This window comes from Hypomesus nipponensis, chromosome 26 (genome assembly GCF_054491055.1).
Source record: "Hypomesus nipponensis isolate SF chromosome 26, ASM5449105v1, whole genome shotgun sequence".
Classification (NCBI taxonomy): domain Eukaryota; kingdom Metazoa; phylum Chordata; class Actinopteri; order Osmeriformes; family Osmeridae; genus Hypomesus; species Hypomesus nipponensis.
In genome coordinates this window covers 6433660-6459041 of record NC_140386.1, presented here as the reverse complement: position 1 = coordinate 6459041, position 25382 = coordinate 6433660, and the positions used below count along the sequence as shown (strand labels likewise).

General features: G+C 48.1%; 1 protein-coding gene across 1 annotated transcript; it reads right to left on the bottom strand.

The window, feature by feature from the left end:
- Nucleotides 1-3192: 3192 nt before the first annotated feature.
- LOC146221188 (BMP/retinoic acid-inducible neural-specific protein 3-like) lies at nt 3193-22250 on the bottom strand. Its single transcript, XM_084692719.1, has 8 exons — nt 22127-22250; nt 21445-21746; nt 15782-15972; nt 14988-15172; nt 9697-9802; nt 8848-9084; nt 6953-7175; nt 3193-5018 (listed from the first exon to the last, which is right to left on the bottom strand). Exons 2-8 carry the CDS (start codon nt 21693-21695, stop codon nt 3902-3904), a joined length of 2310 nt encoding a protein of 769 aa, XP_084548845.1. The 5' UTR covers nt 21696-21746; nt 22127-22250; the 3' UTR covers nt 3193-3901.
- Nucleotides 22251-25382: the final 3132 nt, after the last annotated feature.

The following is a 25382-nucleotide window of genomic DNA, read 5'->3' as shown; positions in this document are numbered from 1 at the left end:
GCATGCGTAAGTAGGTTGGGCAATAGGGCAAGCTGTAGAGTTCAGCGTTGGGGACAGGGAACATGGGGGAAAGTATGTTTTGTTGCGTTGAAAAATAAAGGCAATTGCGGTCTAGTAGTGTGTCTCTCGATTTGTTTTTTTTCTTGGAGTGCTGATGTGTTCTTTATGTGTTTATTTTTTGTTGGTCTTTCGTTTTGATAATAAAAGAAAGAGGATGGGAGAGACGCTCGCATACTCTGTGTTCCATCACCTTGTGACAGTTTTGCTTCCAGGTGAACCAAGCGTCTTCACGCCAGCTAAGAACCTCGGAAACAGCCTAAGGGCCCCTGAGACACAGTACTCGAAACTGTTTGCAAAGTCACAGAAGTTCAATAACATCATGACAAACTCTAGAAAGAAATCTCTTTCTCATTATAAAAACGTATTTCGGGAAGGAAAAGATGATTTCACACAATCGTTGCCTCTTCTGATCCGACAGAAATTTCACGCTTGATTGGAACTTGAGTGAGTGATTCATAATTGGCCAACCAAATCACTATTTTTATAGGCCCCTTTTCACAATTACATACTCTCCATGTTAATGTTACTTTCAGTAGGAATTAGGTCTTTATGTGCTCCGAAGCCTGTACTCCATTAATTTAGTTTTATTGCCACTAAATTAGTTTCACTTACCCCCTTTGGCAGCCAAACCTAATGTGCATAAATGTAATTTATGCACCTAAACATTTGTACTCAAAATATTCAGCTCAAGTACATCGTAGGTAAGCCAGGGGAATGTCAATTACCTCCCAAACTGTTCCGCTCGCAGACCTTGTGAAAGTCCACGAGTACCTGAGTGAGTCTGTCCTGGAAGAGATGGCTCTTTACTACAGGGACACCTTGCCTGGCCACACATCTACTGCACCGTCTCTCAGGGAACGTTGCCTCAGAGGAACGAGACGTGCAATAATGTCACCTTCGTCCACCGACTTCGTCAGTGCTATTTCACTTTCATGCATGAACGTAATGTTTTAGTGACACTATTAAGTCTTATACGAGTTCTGATATTACTTTTTTCAGGCGGGGGAGGGGTGGGCGGAGGTGTTACGTTGGAGAATTGCTCCGGATTGCTGTTGTGTGGTGAACTATGAAGATCATGCTGGGGAAGGATACACAGATTATGCTGTTGGGAGCACTTCCTAAAATTGATCTGAGGAGGCAAAACAAAGGCTGAACAACACAAACTAACAAATATTTTGTTCTTTTTACAATGAATGTTGCGGTTGATCCCTGCAGGATGGCAAAGAAATTAAGGGAGACTTGATCATTTCCGAGCACAGTTTTGAAACCAGACCCACACAACAGTTGTTTTTTAAATAAGTAGAAAGGGGCAGGGTACAGGAAGTCACTGGGCTCTGTTTGTGACAGCTCACGGCGTTCTGTTGTTTGTCACTTGTGTCACAGCTGGGCGACTGGGCAGTGGAGCTGGGAGCTGCTGGGCGGATTGAAAAGCAAAGCCATCAGTTGTCGGCAGGCTGTTATTACACGAGAATGGAAGTCTAAGGAACAGATGGAAGCTTATGACTTGTGACTAGCTCCACCCAGCCTCTACCCGGCCTGAACATGGCCTCTGCCTGACCTCTACCTGGCCTCCGCCCAACTTCCACCCAGTCTCCATCCGGCCTCCACCTGACCTCCACCCAGCTTCCACTCAGCCTCCATCCGGCCTCTACCTTCAACCCAGCCTTCACCCGACCTTCACCCAGCCTCTACCCAGCCTCTCCCTGCCTTCTGGCCAGCCTCTACCCAGCCTCCACCCCCCTGGCCTCAGCCTCTGCCTGGCCTCAGCCCCTGTCTGGCCTCCTCTTCTACTGAGGGAATCGAGGAACTCCGCGGCACCCTCAGGTGAAACACCCTTATTTCAAGGGCCAGAGTGAGACATAGCACTCCTCCGATCGCAACAGACGGCGAGCCGGAGAGAGAACGTCTGAAATAATGGGCTTTGATGCGGTGCCTATCTCTCTGTCTCCTGCAGTCATCCATCAAGGTAAATGTTAAAGACAGAGCGGGCCGAAGCCAGGTGATTCTCTTTCTGTCATCGCAAACTAGATTTGGTAGACCTCACTGACCCATTATGAAGCCATGTTCGGCTCATACCTGCTCTTGGATCGCTGGGAAGGACAGAGAGACCTGATCGCACACTGTATGCGTGCGTCACTCTTGCTAATGAATACACCTATCCCTTAATAATGGGATTATCGGAAATTCTTTGTAAAGCGTGCGGCTCAGTGACTGGGTTCCGTGCGCGGTGCGAAGACATTTCACCCACATCGCCGTGTGAGGCATTTCCAATGCTTTCATTTGTTGGTAATCTCATTAAGTGTGTCATTTCGCTGCGATGCTTAGTTTGGAATTATGCGTCCCTACGTTGACAGACACAAAACCTGCCGTTTTAAATGACTGAAAGGAGGAAGGAGGCTAGCGGCTCAACCACCTGAAGTAAGTTATTTTGTTAGTGACCATCAAAAGTTTCTCCAATGCCACTCTGTGTTATTTTACAGCTCGTATCCTGGGGTGAACTGGCTGGATCGCTTTCAAGGATATCCAAGGGGAAAAGTCATTAGCTGAAGAACAAGTTCACCGGCTATTTTATGCCAAACACACCGGTGCGACATGCTCCAGGCTTTCCTTTAACTTTAATGTATTATTCTGTTGTCAGGCAGTGTTGGCTGTTGTCGAAACCTCTTACAAAGATGAATTGCACGGTTCACTCAAGGAAACGTTTCAGAGAATTTCTGGATCGGAAGTCGTGCTTTTAAATTACAGACGGAAGACAAAATCCATCTAATGCACTGAAGGACTGAAAGCAAAGTCTCTTACTAAGATGAGGTCTGGGTAGCATGTCGCAGTGGCACTTTCTAAAAGAGACTTAATACCTTTAATGGTAGCATTTGAATGTTCATCTCTTTTTTGAGCTCTCATTTCATTTTGTGCATGCAAGCTAATTGACATGGTCTCAACTCTCTCAAGATCTAACCATCGTTTTGTAATGCTGTATTTATTTGAGTTAAGTTAAACTTCAAAGTTAAGTTTGAGTTAAATCCAGTTTAGTTTGAGAAATATTCATGATAATTAAATATGGATATGACAATAAACAGCTCAAATCTATTTTTAAACGATGTCAGGTATTTATATAGTAGACTATGTTACATATTTACAGACAGCACATAAAAATGATTTTTATTTAGTGTATCTTACAAATTCACACTGTCATATACATTTTATAGACATTGGTGTATAACTTTTCACAAACGATTGTATTATAAAAATAAAAGCACATGTAACATAATTGACCCAGTACATAGCCATTGTGATCACGCTGTTCTAGTTCTGAACAATTGAAGTCGTATCTCTAATTGTACAAAAAAAGTAAAAAATAATAATCCGTAGGCTAGTTCAGACGTCTGAAAAATAGAGAGCATGACCTTCCAATTGATCGGATTCATGGCGTGACAAGTGCAATTAAATTAAGATGGTGAACACAAAAGCTTATCCTCTATGTTATGCAAGAAACTGTGGTGGACCTCTAAATGAAGACATGCTGGCATTCATTCAGACTGGCTGAGACTTCATCAAGAAACGGGCAGCGTATCGGAGATGATACAATATTGATGTTCATAACTGGGATTGAGCGCAGGATCGGTGTTATTAGCCTAGAGAGAGAGAGTAGACAAAATCACCGTCAAACGGCACTTATACTTCATCATGTTCTACAAAAATGCATGAAAGCTAATTTTACAGGAATCCCAACGCACAAAGTTGCCAACCCCCCCCCCCTCCTCCCCGAAACGCTCTCAACTTGAATCAAGTCCGCGTGGCGAGAGCGCAGAACATGTGTGAAGCTAGACGCCCAGCCCCCTTACTAGCTACATAATTTGGTGGTCTCATATTCCATTGAGTTGGGCTGTTTGGCACTGAAAGTCTGCAAAGCGGCCTGGATTCGGACAACATCTGTGGTGGACAGTTTGAGCCTGTGCCGCAGCAGGCAGGAAAACAGATCCAGCCTCTGGGGCCCCGGAGGGGACAGCCGGTTGACTCGGTCCCTGATCTCCAGCAGCTGCAGCAGGGCCGAGTCCTGGGAGCCCTGGGTGTACGGGTAGTCCAGCTGCAGGATCAGGTCCTGGATGGCTTCCGGGTCAAAGTGCATGCTGTAGCCAAACACCTGGATGCTGTTGATCTTCATGTAGCCCAGGTTCCTCCCAGGCTCCAGGAACTCCACCGGTTCGTAGTACGCCGAACCGTTCCCATTGGTCGAGGGCGCCTTGATGCGACTCCGCAGGTAAAAGTGGACCGTCTCGAAAAACGTCTTCCACTTGTTCCCCAAAGTCAACGTCCAGTTGTAACAGTCCAGGGGGATGTCGAGTTTAGTCCTCTCCCAGTCCGGGTAGTCGTCCTGGTCGATGGGCATGATCCAGCTCTCCGAGTGGCTGCCCCCAAACGGGTTGATGTACACGGACAGCACGGGCTCAAGGGTGCTGTTCTTGGTGAGGCACACCTGCATGGACACGCCCAGCAGCATGTGGACGTGGCTGGACTTGTACTTGTTGCTCTTGAGCGTCAGCAGCATCCTCTTCCGCCACGACGGGTCGAACCAGCTGTTGAGGCGCACGTCGTTGCTGACGAAGATGCCGTGGACGCCGATGCGGCCGTCCCTCTTCTGCAGCAGGTAGCGCAGCTCCAGGTCCTGCAGGTCCGTCTCGAAGCCGATGTAGTGGTCCGTGGAGTCGGGCACCTCGTTGCGGCACAGGCCCTGGCTCAGCATGTGGCCGGGGTTGCAGGTGGCGCAGCGCGAGCGGTTCTCGTAGGAGCAGGAGGCGCAGGCGGTGCCCTCGCCCACGGAGCAGGGGAGGACGGCCTGGCAGGACGGGTGGTCGAAGGGGCAGGAGCAGCTCCGCGTCTCCTCCGTGTAGGAGCCGATGTGATTGTTTTCGCTGCAGTACATGATGGAGAGGATGTAGTTCAGCCAGTAGCTGAAAGGCCTGTGACACAGAGAACAGACAATATCAATACTGTTTATTTATATATTCCCCATCTCTACTCTACTCTACCTCTCTCTCTCCCTCACTCTCGCTCATATTTACAGTAGCTATAGTAAAAAAAATCTGTAACACCGTACACAATTTTGTAAAGACCTCCTATCTCTACACGTTAGCAACATAAACAGCAGTTCATCAGTGTGGATGTAGGGGCACAGGAAAAGTCCCAAACACAAATTAACCCGACGTTAAAACAATTCCATCTTACAGCCAACATCATAGATGAACAATTCCTTACTGGCGGGCTGTTATTAACACAGTTGACCACCAAGGTCCACAGTACTGTATGCTAATCTCGGTTTAGTTGTTGTTTCCTAAATATCTCTATCTGCTCGACTCGGGGCTGGACTCTACACAGACATGGGCCGTCTCTCATCTGGTCGATGAAGACAGCGTTCTGCGCCAGCTTAGCCGCTCCCCCGCCACCTCGCCACACGCCATGGAGGCAGGGCATGTCAATTCCCCTGGAGAGGAGGAGGAGGAGACGAGCGGAGGAGAGGATAGAGAGGCGGGAGGGAGAGGCAGGAGGGAGAGGAGAAGAGGAGGGGAAGTCTTGAAGAAAGAGGAGGGAAGAGAGGCAGGAGGGGAGGAGGGAAAAGAGGCAGGAGGAGATGAGGGAAGAGAGGCAGGAGGAGAAGAGGGAGGAGAGGCAGGAGGAGAGGAGGGAAGAGAGGCAGGAGGAGAGGAGGGAGGAGAGGCAGGAGGAGAGGAGGGAAGAGAGGCAGGAGGGGAGGAGGGAAGTGAGGAGCTGTCTCGCTGTCTGCACGGTTCACAGAGGCCGATATGAGAGACATCTGTGTGGCTGGAATCCAGTTTTCAGAAAGTCATTTTCCCTATGTAGCCAAAATGATTACACTGATACAGCATATAGGGGAGGGTAATTCAAAATGGGAGCTGAATACAAAATGTCAGCGCATCTGAAAGCAGGGACCTGTCAGTTCAGATGACTATAATACAACCTGCGAAGGAAAATAAACCACTGACTGTTGGAGCCGTGTAATACAGTGTGTGAATCACACATTCACTGTAGTTTAAGGAAGGGGAACCCCACACGGGAGTTCATTTCCTGTCTCACTGCCTTGCACTGCCCTTTCACATGCTGTGACTGGCTTCTCCCTGTGTCTGGAACGAACACATTTGAAACTCTTGTTCTGTTTGCGCTGTGTCTGACAATGTTAACGCAAAACAAGCTCATGCCTTTTAAAACAGGGCTGGGAAACACAAGCAGATCAAAACACGGAAGGAAGGCTATCTCAGCGTGTCGAATGTACGAGTCTGGGCATATGAATCGGACATCTATGCTTGTTAAAGTCGGATGTTTTTTCCCCTAATGAACAATCCGGTTTCATTTCGGTTTCAGTGTTACAATTTATCAAACTTATTTTCATTATAGGAAATGACAAGCACAGCAGTTTTAACTCGACAAGGGGGTTTGTGAGATTCGGGCAGCGCTCATGTGCTCTGATTGACTGCCTTTGAACTCTGCAGAACAAGAACATAAAAAAAAAAAACAACACTGAGTTTTGAAAGTGTTATCTATCTCCCCACCAAGGGGGTGTACATTTCAGACCAAGACATTGTGAACCAGTTAGAGCATTGCTGGAGGAAATGTCTTTGGGATGTAAGCCAAACTCAAAGTACTGGTCCAATTACTCAAATCACATCTCTCATAGATACCATGAAGGCCAGAGGGTCGGTGTTTGGTACTTGTGTTTGGCATAACCCGGAAGGTATCACAGATACAATCACCCCTGAAAGGCTGACTTCCTTCAAAGCCACCCTGTCTAAACCCCTATAGGAAGACTCGTGTCAGTAACAGAAGCTATGCGCGAGTGCATTTCGAAGTGCAGCACCGCACAGACAGGCACAAGTCTCACCTCTCTCTCAGCACCAGGACTTTGGGCTGCATCCGACACCTCTTGCTGAGGGTGAAGAGTTTGTTGACGATGCGGCGGGCTTTGCTGACGAGCTGTCGCGCCGTGAGCTCCAACTGCCTGTAGCGCTGGTGAACGGCCGGTTCCATCTTCCAGAAGTACTGGACGGCAGACGAATTGAGGGCGTAGAACGTGGGGAGCCTCCGCACAAAGTTCTGGAACTCATCTGGAAGGCAGACAAGGTGCGGGAGAGGTTAAAGCCCCGTTCCGCATCATCCAGGACCGCCCGCTTCGTTATCTATCGTCCGCCTGTTCCTTTTGGCCGAGCGAGTGGAAGCGCGTTCGTATCACCTTGCAGGGCGAGACTGGGCCCCGCAACCCCGCAGGAAGTTATATTGTGTGATGCATATGGCCATGGACAGAGGCGGAACTCAATTTGGGTTGGCTCATTGCAGGAGATGCCAAAAGCTAAGCCAGAGCTTGGCAGAGGAGGCGAATCTCTCTGTGTGAGAGCAGCCTATCATCCAGGCACACAGGCTGAGGAGAAGACACTGTTACCAGAAGGCTCGTGGAGCTAATGAGACTCGTTTGCATGACCGCAATAAAACCAAATCTGTATTCACCACAGTCAATAACATCTTATCACGAGGACACTCATATCAGAGTGATCAATACGAGCTCCACCTTCATGAGAACATGACTGTGGTGTTTACGATGAACAACAGTGATGCTGATGACTTCTGATTCAAAACCTATTTAGAGTCAATGGGTTTCCTGCCAGATTGTCAAGGTGTATTACATACAGCTGGGAAATTAAAACACTGAAACAACCATCTAATAAAAGTAATGAAATGTGCACTTTAATATTTCAGTCCAGCATTAAAATATCTAACCAAGTGTGATATTTTCTCATTATTCACCGGTGAGACGAGGACAAAAAAACAAATAACCTTGAAAAAAATAAACCATGTTAAATTCAGGATTTCTTGTTGTTTTACCAAGTAATAAATCAATAGGCCTTGACGCGTGTCCACGGGCTTGTTTGTTGTCTTTTCGTTTATTCGATTTCATGATGTGCTCGGTAAAGATTGTTCGCGTCTTTCAAAATCAGCCTCCTGCTGTTGCGTTTGGTGGAATTACAGTGCTCCGTTGCATTCAGAGTCAAGCCCCTTTAGGCTGGCGAAATTCCCAGAAAAAAATACAAACAACTAAAACAAATAAAAAATGGTAAATAAATAAAGAAACACAGTCTGCCCCTGCCAGAACCAGAGCGTTATTTCACCACCGTGACAATGACACCTCATCTCTGAAGCCCAGGCCTCTTACCTCCATTATGGGCTTGTCATCCGCTGAAAACAACAGGGCAACAATGCTTCTCTTTTAATGGCTTTCCTGCACTGCAGTCCACCCATTCTGCCAGACCCTGCACCACACTCACCCACGGAATTACAAGAACTACCGTAGCGACGTAATTACTGAAGTTCACAGCAACAATGCTGGCAGTCGGGTGGGGTCAAGGGGGTTTGTTTAGGACAAGCGGCTCGAGTGAGGGCTGGCCCTGCGTCGCCGGTGTCAACAAAGAGAGGGGAACTTCTGTAAAGGCCGCAGGCCAGGCTACCACACAGCCTGAATGTCTGTTAACTGTCAAGGTTAACCACCATTTATAGGGAAAAAAATTAAATGAACACGTATCCAATAAAATCCAATTATCACAGCTGAGATGGGGTTATTTTCATTACACAATGTTGTGAGTATCTAAATCAAATCTAATTGTATTTGTACAGCTCTCTTTACAAGCAAAGTCACAGAGGGCTTCACATACACCCATGGAACTGCACCTAAACCAACCTAAAAAACCCTCTATCGTCGTGAACAGGAAGTGATGTCAGGCAACTTACCGGACTCCTCAAAGTCACTGTTGGCCATGTTCCACGTCTCCCTCACAGTCAGCAGGCTGGCTTCCATCGCTCGGAGGTCCACGTCTGGACAGTTGCACTGGGGGAAGCCTGGGCTGCACTGGCACCAGCAGTCCCTGTCCCGACACACAAACTGACCCTCCTCGTTACAGCCGATGTAGCTGAGAGCAGCCTGCACGAACCTGGCCCTCAGGTACTCAGGGAGAATGGCCTGCAGGCCTGGGAAGAGGAGGTGGGCGAGGGGAGGGGAAGGGAGGGGAGGAGATGGGAGGGGAAGAGAGGAGAAGGACAGGAAAAAGAGAAATGACTAATCCTATTCCGGATCATCTTAAATAACACCACAGCCAATTGTATGTACTCCTACTCTACTACACATGACGACCCTCTTTGTGTTGTAGTACACAGTGTGAGTGGCGGCAACTGCATGCATGTTCTCTGCATACATTTACATTCCTACATCTGAGCTGCGGGAACAGATGGTTGAATACAATAATGTGTATATATTGGGGGTCAGATGGCTCTGGATAAGAGCGTCTGCGAAATTACTAAATGTAAATGTATATGGATGAAGTTTGGTGGTGTTTTTGCCTTATTACAGGCCAGATTGCTACAGGAAGTAGATTTCATTCCGTTGACAGGTTTCTACATTTTTTAACATCACTGTCTTTGATTCTCTTGGAACCCTGTGGTTCAACAGCCAATGAAAGACGGATTGAAGCTAAATTCTTTCTGACATCCTCCTGCCTCTCTTAAAGGGAGCCAGCCAGAGAATAAAAAATCTGTTACAATTCCATCACATTTTCTGGAAGGGTTCAATTATAGATGGCCAACCTTGCAAATGAATCTTGTTTTCGGGGCTCTGAACCAGAACAGAACTGACAGAGTCTAGGTTGTCATAGTTACTGCAGCCAAGGGGACCCGTCCTGGTTTCCGTCACCTAGAGGAGAGAGAGGGAGGCACATGGCAATAAACCTCACACTGTTCGCGGACGCCACTAAAGTCATTAAATTTGCAGCAACACGGTCTGCATGTCACATGAAAACAAAAAATAACAATAGCCTCACTGACTTACGTCTCCAGGGTACAAAAAGAAAGAAGGACACACAGTGTTGCACGTGTGTACAAACCATATTGAGCAAATAAGGCCGTAAAAGGGATAGGCGAGGGAGTAACGTCGAGGTCGTCACGGATGTTTCGAGACGCGATTAGCCGTTGAATGACAAAAAAAGCAACCGCTTCAATATTTTTGACGCTTGGGGACATTGACAAGGTGACTCATTAATAGAAACATGTTTCCGGTGTCCATGGATACAAAACTCTGACCACTCTGGGAATCTGAAAAGGTCAAAATCCCACAATACAGGGAGATATTAACGAAGGACTGGCACACCCAGAGTTTATTTTTGCCAGCACCCACGGATGTGCTGCCAGTTACCAAATGGATCATATAGTCCTGTGTTCCCAGAAGGACTGCATTTAAAAACATCTGCCAGTTGACCTAGATGGAGCTAAAGAGAAGAGTAAGAAGCTTAGGGGTCAAAAGGGCTTTCGGGATGATGATGACATACAGCACAATAGCAGGGTAACTAACCGCGCCCTAACCCAGGAAAAAGTCGGCTGATATTTTTTTTTTTAAGGAAATGGCTGTGTTAAAACACAGTACTCTGTGACAAGTAGGGGGGAGAGAAAAAAATCCTCCTCAGACAGTTCTCTGAATTCCTGCTGACACACGGAACCAGGAAGAGGATCTATGCTCACTCTTTCAAGGAGGACAGTTAGATTGTTCACAATCGCCGCTCAATCATCCCTGACAAAAAGCCTGATTTAGATTCGGTGAGTATCCAGTCTTCACTGGCACCTCCCCAGATAAACTGCCAGCCCACAGGCAGTACAATCTTCCTCCCTGTCACTTAGAAATTATTCCAAACCCCACAGTGGCTTCTTTTAATATTTCCCCAAAGGCCCAATAAAAGTTAGCACATCACCATAGTGGATTAATGTGGACCTGGGATTTCTAGCCAGCATTAAAGAGAATAGCTCTTCCCACAGTGTGCAGAAAAGTTGCCTTTGACACTTTGTTTGAGGTCATATGAATGGTGACTTCAGGAAAGAAAGAAACGAAGAAAATCTATTCAGGAGTAGTCTGTGTTTTTCAAAATATCTTACTAATAATTAAGTTTGCACACTTTTTTTAAGATAGGGTGTTTTATCCTTTGAGTACAAGTTCTGCTACAGTAAGGTTTTAGTGGCTGTTAAATTGGGTGGTGGTTAGGGTAGAAAGGCTATGAGAGGCTGGAGGGAAGAAAATTAGAGACAGATAAATAGACAGAGAGAGGGAGAAAGTTTTAGGGAGAGACTGAGGGAGAGAGAGAGAGAAAGAAAGCGAAAGAGAGAGAGAGAGAGAGAGACGGGCTTACTGTTGGAATTGTATTTCTATTCTTCGTATTGATGTGTCGACGCAATTAATTAAAAATTGAGAAGCCCCTACTGGGATCGGCAGATTAATTTCTAAACCAGACAGATGTCCAACTTAAAGGGAAAATTGACCGAATGCAAATCTAAAGATGTGTTTTCTATGCATAGCAATGAGCCCATCTGCAAAGAGAGCCCAGTGGAGCCAAACAGGGTTCCTTGACTCACTCTTTTCAATCAAAAAAAAAAAAAAACTCAACACAAGAAAAATCAAGTTGTATATATTTTTTCCTAGGGTGGGGCTTTGGGAAAAATCATGAAAAGACTGCTAGACACCCTAAAACATAAAATGTAAATGAGATGGATGTGGTTACGGGGCTGTGTATTAATATGCCATAATGGAGCGCAATTACATTATGCTGACTGTGTCCAAAACTCCAACAGCTGCATTTAATGGAACTGGTAATGGCCCTCAAAGGCTCTCCTGAAATAAGCAGTTTGTATTGGTTGAAGATGAGACGTGACTAGCATGCAAGATCAGTCCTCCATGCTTCCACTCTATATGTGTTTACTGACTCTCTCACTGCCTATAAAGTATGCATGGTTTATCCAGTACTGGCAAATAATGTTGTCCTTTTAAGAGAGGCCCAACAAACCAAAGGGCTTAAAAGCCTACTCTTGTTTTAAATCCAGAACTAAACGGTATTGGTTTCAAATGACAGGGAAGGATCATTCCATAAATGTTTTAAATGCTCTGCTGTGGCAGATTTTTCACACAGCCAGATTAATGGAAATTGATGTAAAGTTTAATCATATTTAAATTCCCTTCTCTTGATATAAATAATGTATTTACTTTAACACTAATGAAAAAGCACAGACACAGTTTACTGTACTTACACATATATTGCCCCAAAAGTAGCAGAAAAGGCACTAATTTACCAACGATGGTGCATCGTTTGAATTTCAACGGGTATTCAAGCTCTAGTTTGGGAGCATTTGTAACATTCACGGAACACCATTAATATTTCTTAGAAATCAGAGCTTATTTAAAATGCCTTTTTTCTCCTAACCCTTTCTCTTTTTTTCAAATCTCATTGGCACAGTCGATGAACAAATCCATATTTGCATTTGAGATGTGCTTCTGGATGTTTATACGTTCTTCGAGGATTGAGGCAGATGTTTTAAACCCACTTTGTTGCACTGGCTTACATTCTAATGTCAACCCAAGCTGAGGCCTGGCTTATCCACTGTAGAGGAAGAAGGAGGAGAAAAAGAAGAAGTACGATAATAAGAGAAAGGAGTCAACTGGCATCAGAATGAGATTACGTTGCCCCGAAAAGGAAACGGATCGGCGACAAAACACTACGGGGGAGCAGAAGGCAAACTTCAGGAGACGAGAGAGAGTTCCTTCCATGGATGTAGCTTTTCAGTCTTTTCAAAGAGGAATGTGTGTGTGTGTGTGTGCATTCTTTAGTCCAATGTATCCACCGCTAGCTAAGGCAGAGAGACTTTGATCAGTGGTTTCCTTGCTGTGCTTAGTGCTGGTGGGATAGCACGGGGTCAGCGCTAAAGGAGGCGTAAAGCCTGTCGAGCGGTTATACTGCTTTCAGCTGAAGCTTCACTGACGAGACCCCAGCTGCAGCTCTCTACCGCTCTGTTTACACACTGTACCACAACGTACCCTGGTCAGTTTCAGAAGGATCTGTCCTGTATATCCACAACCACAAACACGTTTTTTTAGATTTATGCTGTGTATGTATGTATGTATGTGTATGTTTTTTGTTGTTGTTTTCATGAGAGCGTCCTCTTGAGTTCACACCCAAAGGTCAAAGATAACGCGATGCTGCTGCTCGACTTCCTTTTTAAATATTGAAAACAACACAATACGTCCAAAGTTCAATTATTCATCAAGGCACAGGGTCCGAGGAGAGATAAACAGCTTTGTTTTTCTATCCAGTCAAACCTGTCTCAGATACGCACAGAGGCTCTTGCCCCTCAACATTTCTCCCCGCTGTACCTATCCCTGTTTTCAAAATGCTAATGCGGAGAAGAAAAAAAAAAGTTCTTTATTTTCATACAAATGAATCATCGCCATGCCATGACTGGCTGAGCACTGGTTAAGCCCGGCAAATTAGGTCAACTACTCATTTTGCCCCTTACCAGCCAGAATCTAGATATTATTCCGGCTAATTGTAACAGAACCTCCATACAGATAAGTCGGAGTTGTAAATCAAGGGTACGCAGACTGATTTATGTCCTCTTAGCATTTCCTGTCTGCTTTCCGCACTCCCTGATAGGCTAAAGGCTCGTTTATTAGGGACAGCAGGCCCAGTCCGCTTCATAAGTCTTCTCTTCATTAGCTCACGACACCTTAACTCATATCCAAAATGGCTGACAAATGGGCCGAGCTCTCGAAGAAAATTATGAAATGGAGTAGATGATTCATCACACTGATGTGTGATACGACTACCAGCATGCTTCAGCCCTCGTTCTTTTTTTTTTTATCTACTTCATTTTGCTCTCGCCTATTTGTCACAGGGGCTGCCCTGCTATGTGTGCCGGACCTAGTTTTCTCATCTTGAAAACATGTTATCTGGAGTCCACCGGCTCCTCTTAAAAGCAGCTTTGTTTTGACATCCATCTTCATCGGGGTGAGGTAAAAATCCATGTTCTGAATTAAAGGCTGCTGATGCCGTGAATATTTCACATCATTCACCTGAAACTGCCTCACAAACAGGAGGACTGAGAGGACAGTCTCTCTATTCATCTCAATCAGGATGGTTTTAGCAGCACTTTGGCCTGGAGCACACTGCCAAAGGAGCCATGCGTGCTGTTGCCAATTCACTTTAGAGAATATATGGTGCTATGGGACGACAGAGGGCCCGCAGCTGGGACGATAGCCCGGTAGGTACGTGAAAAATAGCGGGCGGCTTGGAAAGTGCGAGCGAAAGTTGATAACTCAAGACCACGCCATCGGAGAGAACGATCAAAATAGATGCCAAACTTTTGCCGTCCTTTTAGAAACGTCCTCTCCGTCTGGCGCCACCCCTCTCCTCCATGTTTGGAACTGGAGCTCGTCAACGTTGACGTTTCTACCCTCCTCTCTCACGAGAGAAAAAGAGTCCCTTTCGAACCACCGTCCACGGCCCTGACGGCCTTGCCCCATCCAGCGGGCCGGTCTCTGCGCAGCACAAACTCCACTTCCAAATGAGACACGGTCCGTGGCGTGACCTGAATGCCACGACGTTAATATCGTCATTAGAGCAGGTCCAGAGATGGCCTTTATTCTGGGAGACTGAGACAGCTTCCACAGAGGCAAACAACAGCCCTTGGGGCGCAAAGGGCGCGCTGGGCTGCTAAAACTCCTTTCCGTGTGATAGCGGCTGACAGAGTGATGAATGAACACAGCGGAGAGGAACTGGAGATGAGAGATGGAGGGGGGGGGGTGGTATTTACATGACTATTCTCATGCAAACAGCCCTACTCTCGTCGCCCAGCTAGCAGACACGCACTTTACAGAAAGGGGGGGGGGGGGAGGGTCCGGGGTGTTTTCAGTACTTCTGATTATACGGTCAACAATTCCATCTTGTAGATGTGTTTACTTTGCTGTGGTGCGTCTGCGTGTGTTTACGCTTGGTGGGTCAGTGTGCGTGTGCCAGTGTGTGTATGTGTGTGAGTGTGTGTGTGTGTGTGGGGGGCATGCAGTTTACCTTGATGGCTGTGGAGGCTATCTGGATGTGGTGCAGCTTGCGCAGGGTGCTTTCCCTGTCGATGAAGTAGGAGGCAGCCAGCTGGTGGAGAGCCTCCAGACTCACTGCGGTGTTGTTCGCCTCGCTCACTTCGGCCGTCCTGCTCAACCTCCGCTTGTCCACGAAGATCATGAGAGACTCCTCCCCTGGGTCCACACGCACACACACACACACACACACACACGCACACACACACACATAAACAAACAGATTAGCGTTCACGGTAAGCACCAGGACTGTGATGTTAGCTAGCGACAAACAGCAGAGTGGAGACAGAGATGTTTGTGTAGATTCGAACAGAACGGACACAGGGATGCCGAACACATTCAGGCCTGGGCTACAGAACGTTCCATCTTCCTAGGAATCACTCAGCGCTGAAATTGACCTTCCAGGGTGGCTGATAGCAGGAAGTGGGGTGCCTCCAAGGGGGACTCAGACTGGAAGTGAAGTACTATCTAAGTTGGCTGAGATAGGAAGTGAGGTACCTTCCAGGATGGTTTAGACAGGAAGTGAGGTACCTTCCAGGATGGTTTAGACAGGAAGTGAGGTACCTTCCAGGATGGTTTAGATAGGAAGTGAGGTACCTTCCAGGATGGTTTAAACAGGAAGTGAGTTAATTCTTAGGATGACTTAGGAAGTGAGGTACTATCCAGGGTGACTGGGATAAGAAGTGAGGTAATATCCAGGGTGGCTGGGAGAGGAAGTGAGGTACTATCCAGAGTAGCTGGGACAGGAAGTGGGTCCCTTGAACCTACCTCCCAGTGTAGCGGACAGCAGGAAGTGGGTCCCGTACTTCCTGATGATGGCATCTGTGATGGCGGCGAGGCTGGGCCTCCTGCCCAGCTGCCTGATGGTGTGCAGGAATTCTGGGTCCAAGGGCAGCGCCAGGCCATTGTTCTCCTGCCTCTCCAGAGCCAGGCTGTTCACCTTCCAGCGCCCGAACTCCCTGCAAAGTCACACACACGCACACGCACACGCACGTTCATGCACACACACACATGCACGCACACATACACACAATCACACACACACACACACACACACACAGGGAATAAAGGTAAGCCTCCATTAGGAAACACCTCCATCTTAGTCAGAGCGAGGAGAGGAGGACGGGGGCTTGGGAGGTTGTTTCAACACACAGCAGGTCACTCGTTGAAGACACCAACCCCACTTAGCAAGCGAGCTAGCCAGCAAGCAGTCGTTTTAGCACATTGTTACAATAAACAAATGCAGATAAAAGGCAGAGCAGTTTTCTTATCCACGTGAAAAAACACGACTACATGCTATCCTCACGACATCGCTCAGCTGCAGTAATGTTTCCTTGGTGTAAATAGCATAAGAAAAATAGCAATAATAGACTTCCCCAGGATTGTAGCATCTAGCATAACTGTGTACGTTTTTTTACGTCCCTACTGGGTTCTGTGTTTTGAAAAAGTACGAAATTGGGTCTTATTGTTCCACTCGAAAAGTGGACAGGCCGGGGCCTGCCTCTCCTGATGAGAGCCCTCTGCAGATTCAGTCCACGCTGGGTGGAAAATACCCCGACTGCACCACCTCTCCTGTCTTATCGGAATGTTCCGCACCGTTTTCGAAAAGATGAATGCTCTCATGCTGATTCTTCCAAGCTGGGAGAATTGCACTCGCGCCGCTGTAGAATAAAAAAAACTTTAAAAAAAAAAATGAAATGAATCCAACAGAAACATTGCCTTTTCCTTCCCCCCCATTTTACATAATGGTGCAATCTGGGGTTATTTGGAGACACTTTGACTTTTTGGCGGACGGACAGTCTGTAATCATGGCTGGGGGCCCGCTGGTTCCGAGGCAGCTGAAAGGGAAAGGTCTTCTGATAAAGGTGCTTGATATTCAGCCTGGTGTTGCTGCACGCCAGCTGTCTTTATCTCCTCCACGCACACGGTCTCTGCTGAGGACCAGGCTCGATGCATAGATTACTCGGCCCTGGATAAGGACTATAACGAGCACGGTCAGGGTCCGAGAGCTAAGGGCCCGGGGCCAAACCTGTTATGGATACGTGGGGTCAGTAGGAGCCTCTTGACCTGGTATGTGAGTCCATTAGAAGGTGGACGGCGCATGTGTTTCACATCTAAAAGGCAGGCGATAAGGCTGGTTTTACAGAGCCAGGCATGTACACACGCACGCACACGGGTGAACAAGCGGGGGGGAAAAATAAGCACGCGCAGAAGCTACACACGCAGCAAACACTAATTGTGTTGTTGCCCTAGCCCCGGTACAACCCCCCCGTCCCCCCCGAGTCCAGACTCGCCGTCAATCAAACTCCCACCAATGAGAACACCCCCCTGAGAAAAAACAAAACTGAAATCCCCTTGCAGGATTCAGCTCATTAGGGCCCGTTTCATGTTGGCGTACCACCGTAACGAGGGACCATTAGTGTTTCTCCTGCCATGAGGACAGACTGTGAGAGGACGAGAGAGGGAGAGAGAGAGAGAAGGAGAGAGAGAGAGGGAGAGAGAGAGGGAGAGAGAAAGAGAGAGGCAGAGAGAGATAGAGAGAGAGAGAGAGAGAGAGAGAGAGAGAGAGAGAGAGAGAGAGAGCTTAACTGTGACGGACACAGCCTCGCCCGGTGCTGCTGACGGACAGTTATGGATAGAGCCGCCGGTAACTACAACACACACACACACACACACCTCACACACATACTCACAACTACACACACACAACCTCACACTCACAACTACACACACCCAACTACGACCCCCACCCCCACACACAAGCAGAACACGGTCGGCTGGCACAGTTGCTCGTGTGATCCACCCCTGGCCTTCCTCTCTGAGGCGAGGCGCTGTGTGGAGCAGCAGGGGTCCCTCGTACAGCTACCTGTCAGGCCCCCTACCGGGCCTGAGGGGCCAACATGGAATCACGTAGGAGGAACCAGCCGCGGGGGGCAATCAGCAACCAGGCGGGGGCCCCTCTCTGTCCGTCAAACAGCCTCTCTCTGAGGAGGAGCTGAGTTAGTGAGCAGAAAACCTCCATAACAAGTCAACACTCAGCCCCAGGTGAAAACAACCACCTCCATGATCTCTGACCACTCTGGTGCCTCGGAGGATCATCACCGAGGTGAGGCCCATGACAATCAGTTCAGCATGTCTATCTCAGCGGCGTTTGGGTTTAATAGAGCAGGAGGTGGAAGGATTCATTACATTTTGGGGGGGGGGGCTGGTTTAAAATCTCTCTATCGTGCGGTTGTACACAGAAGATTTTCAGGGCTCACGGTTCAGCAAGCAACAACAACACAGGAGGGGTTGGAGGAATGAGAGCACTCCATCGTAGGCTGGTTTACCCCAGATACCAAAATAACAAACAGTTTGTTTGGATCAAAGTTACTTCAAGGACCTCTCTACATGAGACCCTTAGAGTGGAGTAGACACCTTCATGCTTGGCTCCATCCTGCTTGACAACGGTTATTTGCGAGACCTTGCCAGCTAATGGTACAGTAAACAGCCTTTTTTTTCTCAATATGGAGGAAGATCTTTATTGGCCCCTCTTCTTTTTCTGCCGGAGTGTAATTTAACGTGACGGTGACTCATCTGAATGAGTACGAGCCATCAGATGAATTTGGAATTTTGCAGCCACAAACGAAAAAGAAAAAAAAAAGTATTTTGATTGGGACTACTTCAAAGAAGCGAAGTAAACAGCAACCAGCATACGTTCACCCACGCCAGCTTGGAGCGAGACGAGCTGCATATTCAAAAGATCATATGTCAACTTTTATAATTGAGCAAGTTCTGATCCTGTTTGAGAAGAGGGAGGCACAGAATGAGCGAGGGAGGAAGGGGGGAGAGAGGGAAGAATGAGACAAAGTTAGGGATCTGTTAGTTTAAATATTCAAGTGAGTGTAAACATATTAGAACTAGGCCAGCGACACCATTAGAACCAAATCTTAATGAATCAGAACACAGCACAGAAGTTTTAAGCGAGTCTCACTTCTGAATGTATACGTTTCACATCGTTTCATGACCAGGTCGACACAAACCACTTCTAATCGGGCTCAATTCGATATTAGTGGCCTGTAGAATCACAGATCAACTGCTGGTTATACTGCAGAACCCTCTCATTGATCCAGTCAAAATATGAATTCTCGTCCGACACATTCACCCAAACTAAACCAATTCATTTGATCAATTAATCAATATATATTCAGTATATAAATCGCCCCCCCCCCCCACACAAACGCACAAGCACACGCACAAACACGCACGGACGAAAGCCCAAACATGTACAAACACGTGCATGAACACACACACACACACACACACACGAGCACACGCACGCAAGGCTAATTCACGCAGCACTCACAGGTCTCACAAACAGCCAGCGCCCTGGATCCATCCATCTGAAGAGCTTCATTCCTGCCCACACTGAGTGCATCCTCCAGTGGAGACCTCTGCGTGGGGCTGCTGGAAGTCACACACACACACACACACGCGCGGAGCACATAGGCACACAGAGCCCACACGGAGCACGCACACATACGCACACATGGCACAAGCCAACAGACACTCACAGGCACGCACACAAGCATGTGCACACACACACACACACCAGTCTAGAGGAGACCCTAGACCTCAGCTCTACATAACACCCTATCACACACTTGTCAGGAAGCATAAGCCCTCTGGTCTATGAGCTCCCTGACAGCAGTGCTGGAGGCCAGGGGCCGCGTTGACACTGTCCTGGAGGGCTTCTCCCCCCTCTGCCTGGGGGAAGAGACAGACCCAGGCACGCCCCGTGCCGCGGAGCCGCGGAGGACATTCAAGCGCCGACTCGAACACATGCGTGGGCACAGCTCAGCGGTTGGAAGCGTTTGCCTCTGGATCGAGAGGTCGTGAGGTCGATCGGCTGATCCGGCGTCGTTCTAGTAGGAAGGTTTCTCCTAGCAGAATTCATTGTTATTCCATTCGAAAACACACAAACAGGCCCCTCTCGCGACACTGAGGAGTTTTGGCTCGTTAACAGCAAACGATCCCTCCCCGGGCTGGAACAGAACCCAAGCTCGGCTGAGTGACTAACAGAAACATCCTTCACTGCACAGCTCATAACAAGAAAATCAAGTGGGGAAACAGGGGGAGGGGGGGACGACGAGGATTTACTCTCAATTTCTGTCGCGGGATGACAAAGACGAGGTGCAGTGCAATTCTTTTCGCTCGTCGACTGTGAGAACAGGCATCGGCTGCGGAGGAGACTGGCACGGGCCGCAGCCACAGTGGGGGCATGTTGAAGACATCGTCCTACAAGGACCAGGGGTTTGACTTCCACAGGGCCGGGCGGAGGGGCGGAGGGGTGGAGGGGAGGGGGTGTGGGGAGGTGTATGTGTGTGTGTGGGGGGGGGGGGGAGCGCTCTGCTGCATGTCACCAGTAGGGGGGGTTAAAACACAGAGGTAGCAACCTGGGTCGTCTTCTCCTGCTCGTCTGGTCTATGATTCCCTCCCTTTCCCTGGTCATTCCCAGAGCACTGCAGAACATGACGGGGGGAGAGAGAGGTGGTGTGTGTGTGTGGTGGGGGGCAGGGGGGGGGAGAGGTGGTGAGAAAGGAAGAGAGGGAAAGAGGAAGAGAGAGAGGGATGTCGAATGACATGGAGAGGGATGGAGAGATGGAAAGTGAGAGGGAGGGACAGAAAGAGATAGACAGAGAAATAGAGAGGGAGACAGTGAGTGAGTGAGAGAGCAAGAGTGGGAGAGCCAGATTGAGACAACCAGAGTGTGAGAGAGCCAGAGTGAGAGGGCGAGAGACGAGAGGGCGAGAGACAGAGAGAGCGAGAGACAGAGAGAGCGAGAGGGAGCGAGGGAGGGAGAGCGACAGCGACAGCGAGAGAGAGTCAGAGAGAGAGAGAGAGAGAGACAGAGACAGAGCGAGAGAGATGTGTGATGTCTGAGGGACCAGAGAGGCAGAACATTCTCCATCTGGGGCCCTGGCAGCGTCCCCACCGCCGTCTGCCAAGAGCCAGGGTCCGTCACAACCCCTCAGAGGTGCCACCCTGTCCTGCCTTGGGAACATGACCCTCGCTACGCAGCGTCAGAACGCACACCTGCAACAACATGACGCACATGCGCAAACGTGGCACATACACACCCTGTAGCACACACGCACGCGCACACACACACTGTAGCGCACAGACGTAGCACACACAGACACAGTAGCGCACTTGCTTGCGTACACACAAACACACAGTAGCATATACACACACCATAGCGCACATACGTAGCACACACAAACACAGTAGTGCACTAGCTTGCATACACACAAACAAACAGTAGCATACACACACACACACACACACCCTGTAGTGCTGGCTCAGAGCCTAGAAGGCACACAACGCTTTGACAGCCCATGGCTCACCACCACATCCCCGACCAGTCAGCCCTGCCCTGCTGCCTAACTCACCTGTATATCTTATACTTGGTGCTGAACCCTTGCTGGTAGCGTTCCGTGAAGTCCACAAACTCTTGCGAGTGGTGGAAGGGGCCTTTGTCGGAGAGGAGCCAGCTGTAGGGTCCCAGGGCATCGCTGAAGCCAGGCCCGGCGGCCGTCTGGCCGGGCGCGGCGAACACCCAGATCCGGAGGAGGCTTAGAGCTACGCAATTCCATAGAAACATGAGGGGCGCCAGTCTAACAGGGATACACCAGCCTCTCATGCTTCCCCCCGCCCCGACGACTCCTCATTCTCCCCGCACTCTGGACGAGCCCTGGATAGGAGAGATGCACGGAACGGTGAGAACGCAGCCTTTTAAAAGCGCGCGCGCGTGTGTTTGTGTGTAGCCTATGTGTGTATGTGTGTGTGTGTGTGTGTATGTTGGGGGGTTCTCTGAGTTATTTTTTTACTCAACTAGGAACGTGGTAATTCCTCATTAATTTAATGTTGCAGCTCTGCAAAAAATAAGAAAGGAAAAAAAAACATCTCTAGCGCACATATTTTAAAATGCCACTGATGTTATAGATATTTTTCTTGTATCTAATTATACAAAATACATATAAATTAAAGACAGAAGTGTAGGTAAAATCGATATTTATCTTCATTCGTGTAAAGCATTCCATAACCGGCGACCACATAATGATTTAACTTCACCTTATTCGGCAGGCAGTGAAGAATTAAGCTCAATGCTGAAGTTTCGGGCATCAGTCCCGCTTAACGACCGTCAAGTTATATTCGATGAGGATAATTTATGGAAACTTGAAAGAGATGAAAATTGTTCTGTGAGAAAAGGTTTGCATACGGTCATAAATTACGCACACCGCAACTTGGAGAAACCGCCGCTGACGTCCACCTGGCCGGTTCACCGACACCGTCGCATAGACTCCTACCAGAAAAGGACTTCTATGATGTAAGATCCAGTATATTCAGGTAAATGCGCACAGCCCTTCCAAATGAGCTGGAACAACTGGAATGTATACAGTAGACCACCTTCCAGGCGAATCCTTTTTTCCCCAGGAAAAATAAGTTGTATGAAGTCTTTCGATGCAACCGATGACAGTCATATGGCTTGACGTTGTATCTGCTCGCGGATTGGTTTCTGTATTGAATACGAACGCACTTCTACTTTCTGCGTCCTGAGCGCCAGGAGATGCGTCTGGTATTCCACTGTAACGGCATGTGTGAGGTCGCTTCACGCTTTTGCTGTCTACAGACAAAACGACAATTCATTCCAGAGCCGTGCCCACTTCACTTCCCATTGGTCGGGATGAGAGAAAAGAGGGGGGGCTTAAAGAGGTCTGGGGTGATTGGATGGTCAAAAGGCATGCTTACTGCGGTGTGTTCATCTCTGTCAGCAGGCTACTGAAAGAAAAAGGGAAAAAAAGAGAGGAAGAAAATATGTAGGCCTATATTCATTTATCTTCACTCACTGGGGAAATATTTTAGTTCTTTCATATAAATGTTGTCTGAAATCCCATATAATAATAATGGTGATGAAGAAGAGAAGCATTGAACTAAGTCGATGTGGGCATCCAGATCATATTGACCCCCCCCAACCTTACAACTTTGGTTCAAACAGATGGCCGCTTAGTTCCCATCGCTCCATCCAGTGTCTCTGGGGGGTGGGACCGCCAAGGAGGGGGGGGGGGGGGAGACAAGGGCAGGTTTTGTAGCCTTTCAAAGAGAGGGCTTATGAGGATTGGATTAGAGAAATGAGCTCCCATTGAGTCACCAGAGACGCGCTCTCTGCTTCTCAAAACGGATAACGCTGAAATCCCGCGACACCGCCTCTCAGAACCTGAAGTGAAAGACCCGATTTGACACGGTCTCTCGCGTTCCAGCCTCGGGCGCCAACCGTGCCGACTCAGCGCTGTTCCGGGTCGTCTCGATTGTCGCGGCCTTAAAACGTCGCTATCTGTGTGCCTGCTGATCATTTAGTCGCTGACCAACGTCCAGACACAGCCAACACCATGAGAAGAAAACCAAACAGGTATATATAAACATGGTGTGTTTCATGAATGGCCAGGAGTCTGTGTATGGGTGTGTGTGTGTACCTGTGTGTGTGTGTGTACCTGTGTGTGTGTGGGTGTACCTGTGTGTGTGTGTGTACCTGTGTGTGTGGGTGTACCTGTGTGTGTGTGTACCTGTGTGTGTGTGTGTACCTGTGTGTGTGGGTGTACCTGTGTGTGTGTGTGTGTACTTGTGTGTGTGGGTGTACCTGTGTGTGTGTGTACCTGTGTGAGGTTGTGTGTGTGTGTGCCCATGTGTGGGTATGTGTGTGTGTGTGTGCGTGGGTGTGTGGGGGCGTGTGCATCTGTGTTTGCATCTACGTCGACACGGACGTCACCTCACTTATATCCAGCCGAGTCGAGCCCCACCTGTACGGGAGGTGTGCACTGTATGTGGGTTTAGAAGCACAGCCAGACAGGTTGGCATGTTATTGCCTTCCGTCAGAGGACGCAGATATCAGGCAATTGAAAGGAACGGAAAAGAAAATTGAAATTGAAAGAAAAACTGCGCGAAAGGGTTCATTACGTGGCAGGGCAGCACAGTTGCTGTCTGGGCCATGATAGCTGAACAGAATAATGAGCAGTTGTCAGGGTTCCTGGGGTTGGGGGCTGTCCCTTGCCTGGGTGCATGCACATGCATAACACCTCTGAAGGCTTGCTTCGAAAACCCTCCAACATTTAGCAGGCTTAAACCATGCAGAGAACTACAGTGCAAGGTACTCGCAAGATGCGGCAAACCGGTGAGGATGGTAATTAATAGACAACAGCTGTATGGCCCAGTTTCCCATACACGGATTAAGCCAAGCCCTAAAGTAAGGGAAACCTTCTCTGAAGATCTCCCTTGAAGAAGTTTCTAGTTTAGGACTAAGCTTAATCCATGTCTGGAAAGCTGGTCCATATCATTTTTACGTAATATCATGAAGAAATTGTTTGTTCAGCCTTTTCTCTGAGAGCCTGTGCGAAGTAAAGTTGATTTAGCCGAGCAAGTAAGTATGAGTGAAGCAGGGAGAGAATGTCTGGAGCCTTTCCCTGGTTTGAGACAGATTGCCATGAGAGACAATGAACCTCAGACAGAGAGTCTATTCGACGGTGGAAGGTTTTCTTGTGAACGGAGCGACAGCTGATGTCTGAACTAGCCACACGGGTCAGATGGCTGAGCGGTTAGCGAGTCGGGCTAGTAATCCGAAGGTTGCTGGTTCAATTCGTGGCCGTGCCCAATGACATCGTGTCCTTGGGCAAGGCACTTTGTCCTGCTTGCCTCGGGGAGAATGTCCCTGTACTTACTGTAAGTCGCTCTGGATAAGAGCGTCTGCTGATAGTTTTGGCTCATTGGTTAGTCATCTTTGTTTCCGTGGCACGAGGTACGAGGTGAAACGCTCCTCGTCCTAGCAGGCATCAACAGGTAGGCTACGTCTGCTTTCCTGTTCATCCCACGGACTCATTACCAAGTTGACCGAGCATCACAGCTGTTTAAAGATGGCGTTTCTTTTTCTATGGTTAGTGCTCAAATGTGCATTGAAGCTCTCAAAACCGAGATATGGTCAGCGCCAAGTTGGACTTCCGGGGTCGTCTGGTCTTGCGCAGTAGAGTGACCCGACATGTTCTTGGTTTAATGATAGGTCTATGGTTGTTTTGACATGATCAAAAAAAAATGGGGTGCTACTTTTCCTAAATTCCTGTATAAAACTTGTCAGTCTTCAGCAAAAGCTATGTTGAGGCAGGTTTGACAAGAAAGCCAGCTTTGACAACAGAAATAAAAAAAGTATTGGGGAAGATAGTTTGGGATATTTGGAAGATAGTTTTGGATATTTGGACTCGTTTGGTATATTTTGAGTAGAGTTATTAGAATAAAATAACTGTAATGAGCTGGGTGCTAAAACGGAAATGAAGTACCACCAAGA

Bases quoted from the DNA above. Each gene is read 5' to 3' on its own strand.
- LOC146221188 (XM_084692719.1), bottom strand. From the start codon at position 21,695: ATGAGAGGCTGGTGTATCCCTGTTAGACTGGCGCCCCTCATGTTTCTA. The intron at 9,803-14,987 runs GTAAACTGCATG...TCTCTCCTCTAG, and splicing joins TAGCCTCCACAGCCATCAAG to GTGACGGAAACCAGGACGGG. The intron at 5,019-6,952 runs GTGAGACTTGTG...TCTGTGTCACAG, and splicing joins GTCCTGGTGCTGAGAGAGAG to GCCTTTCAGCTACTGGCTGA.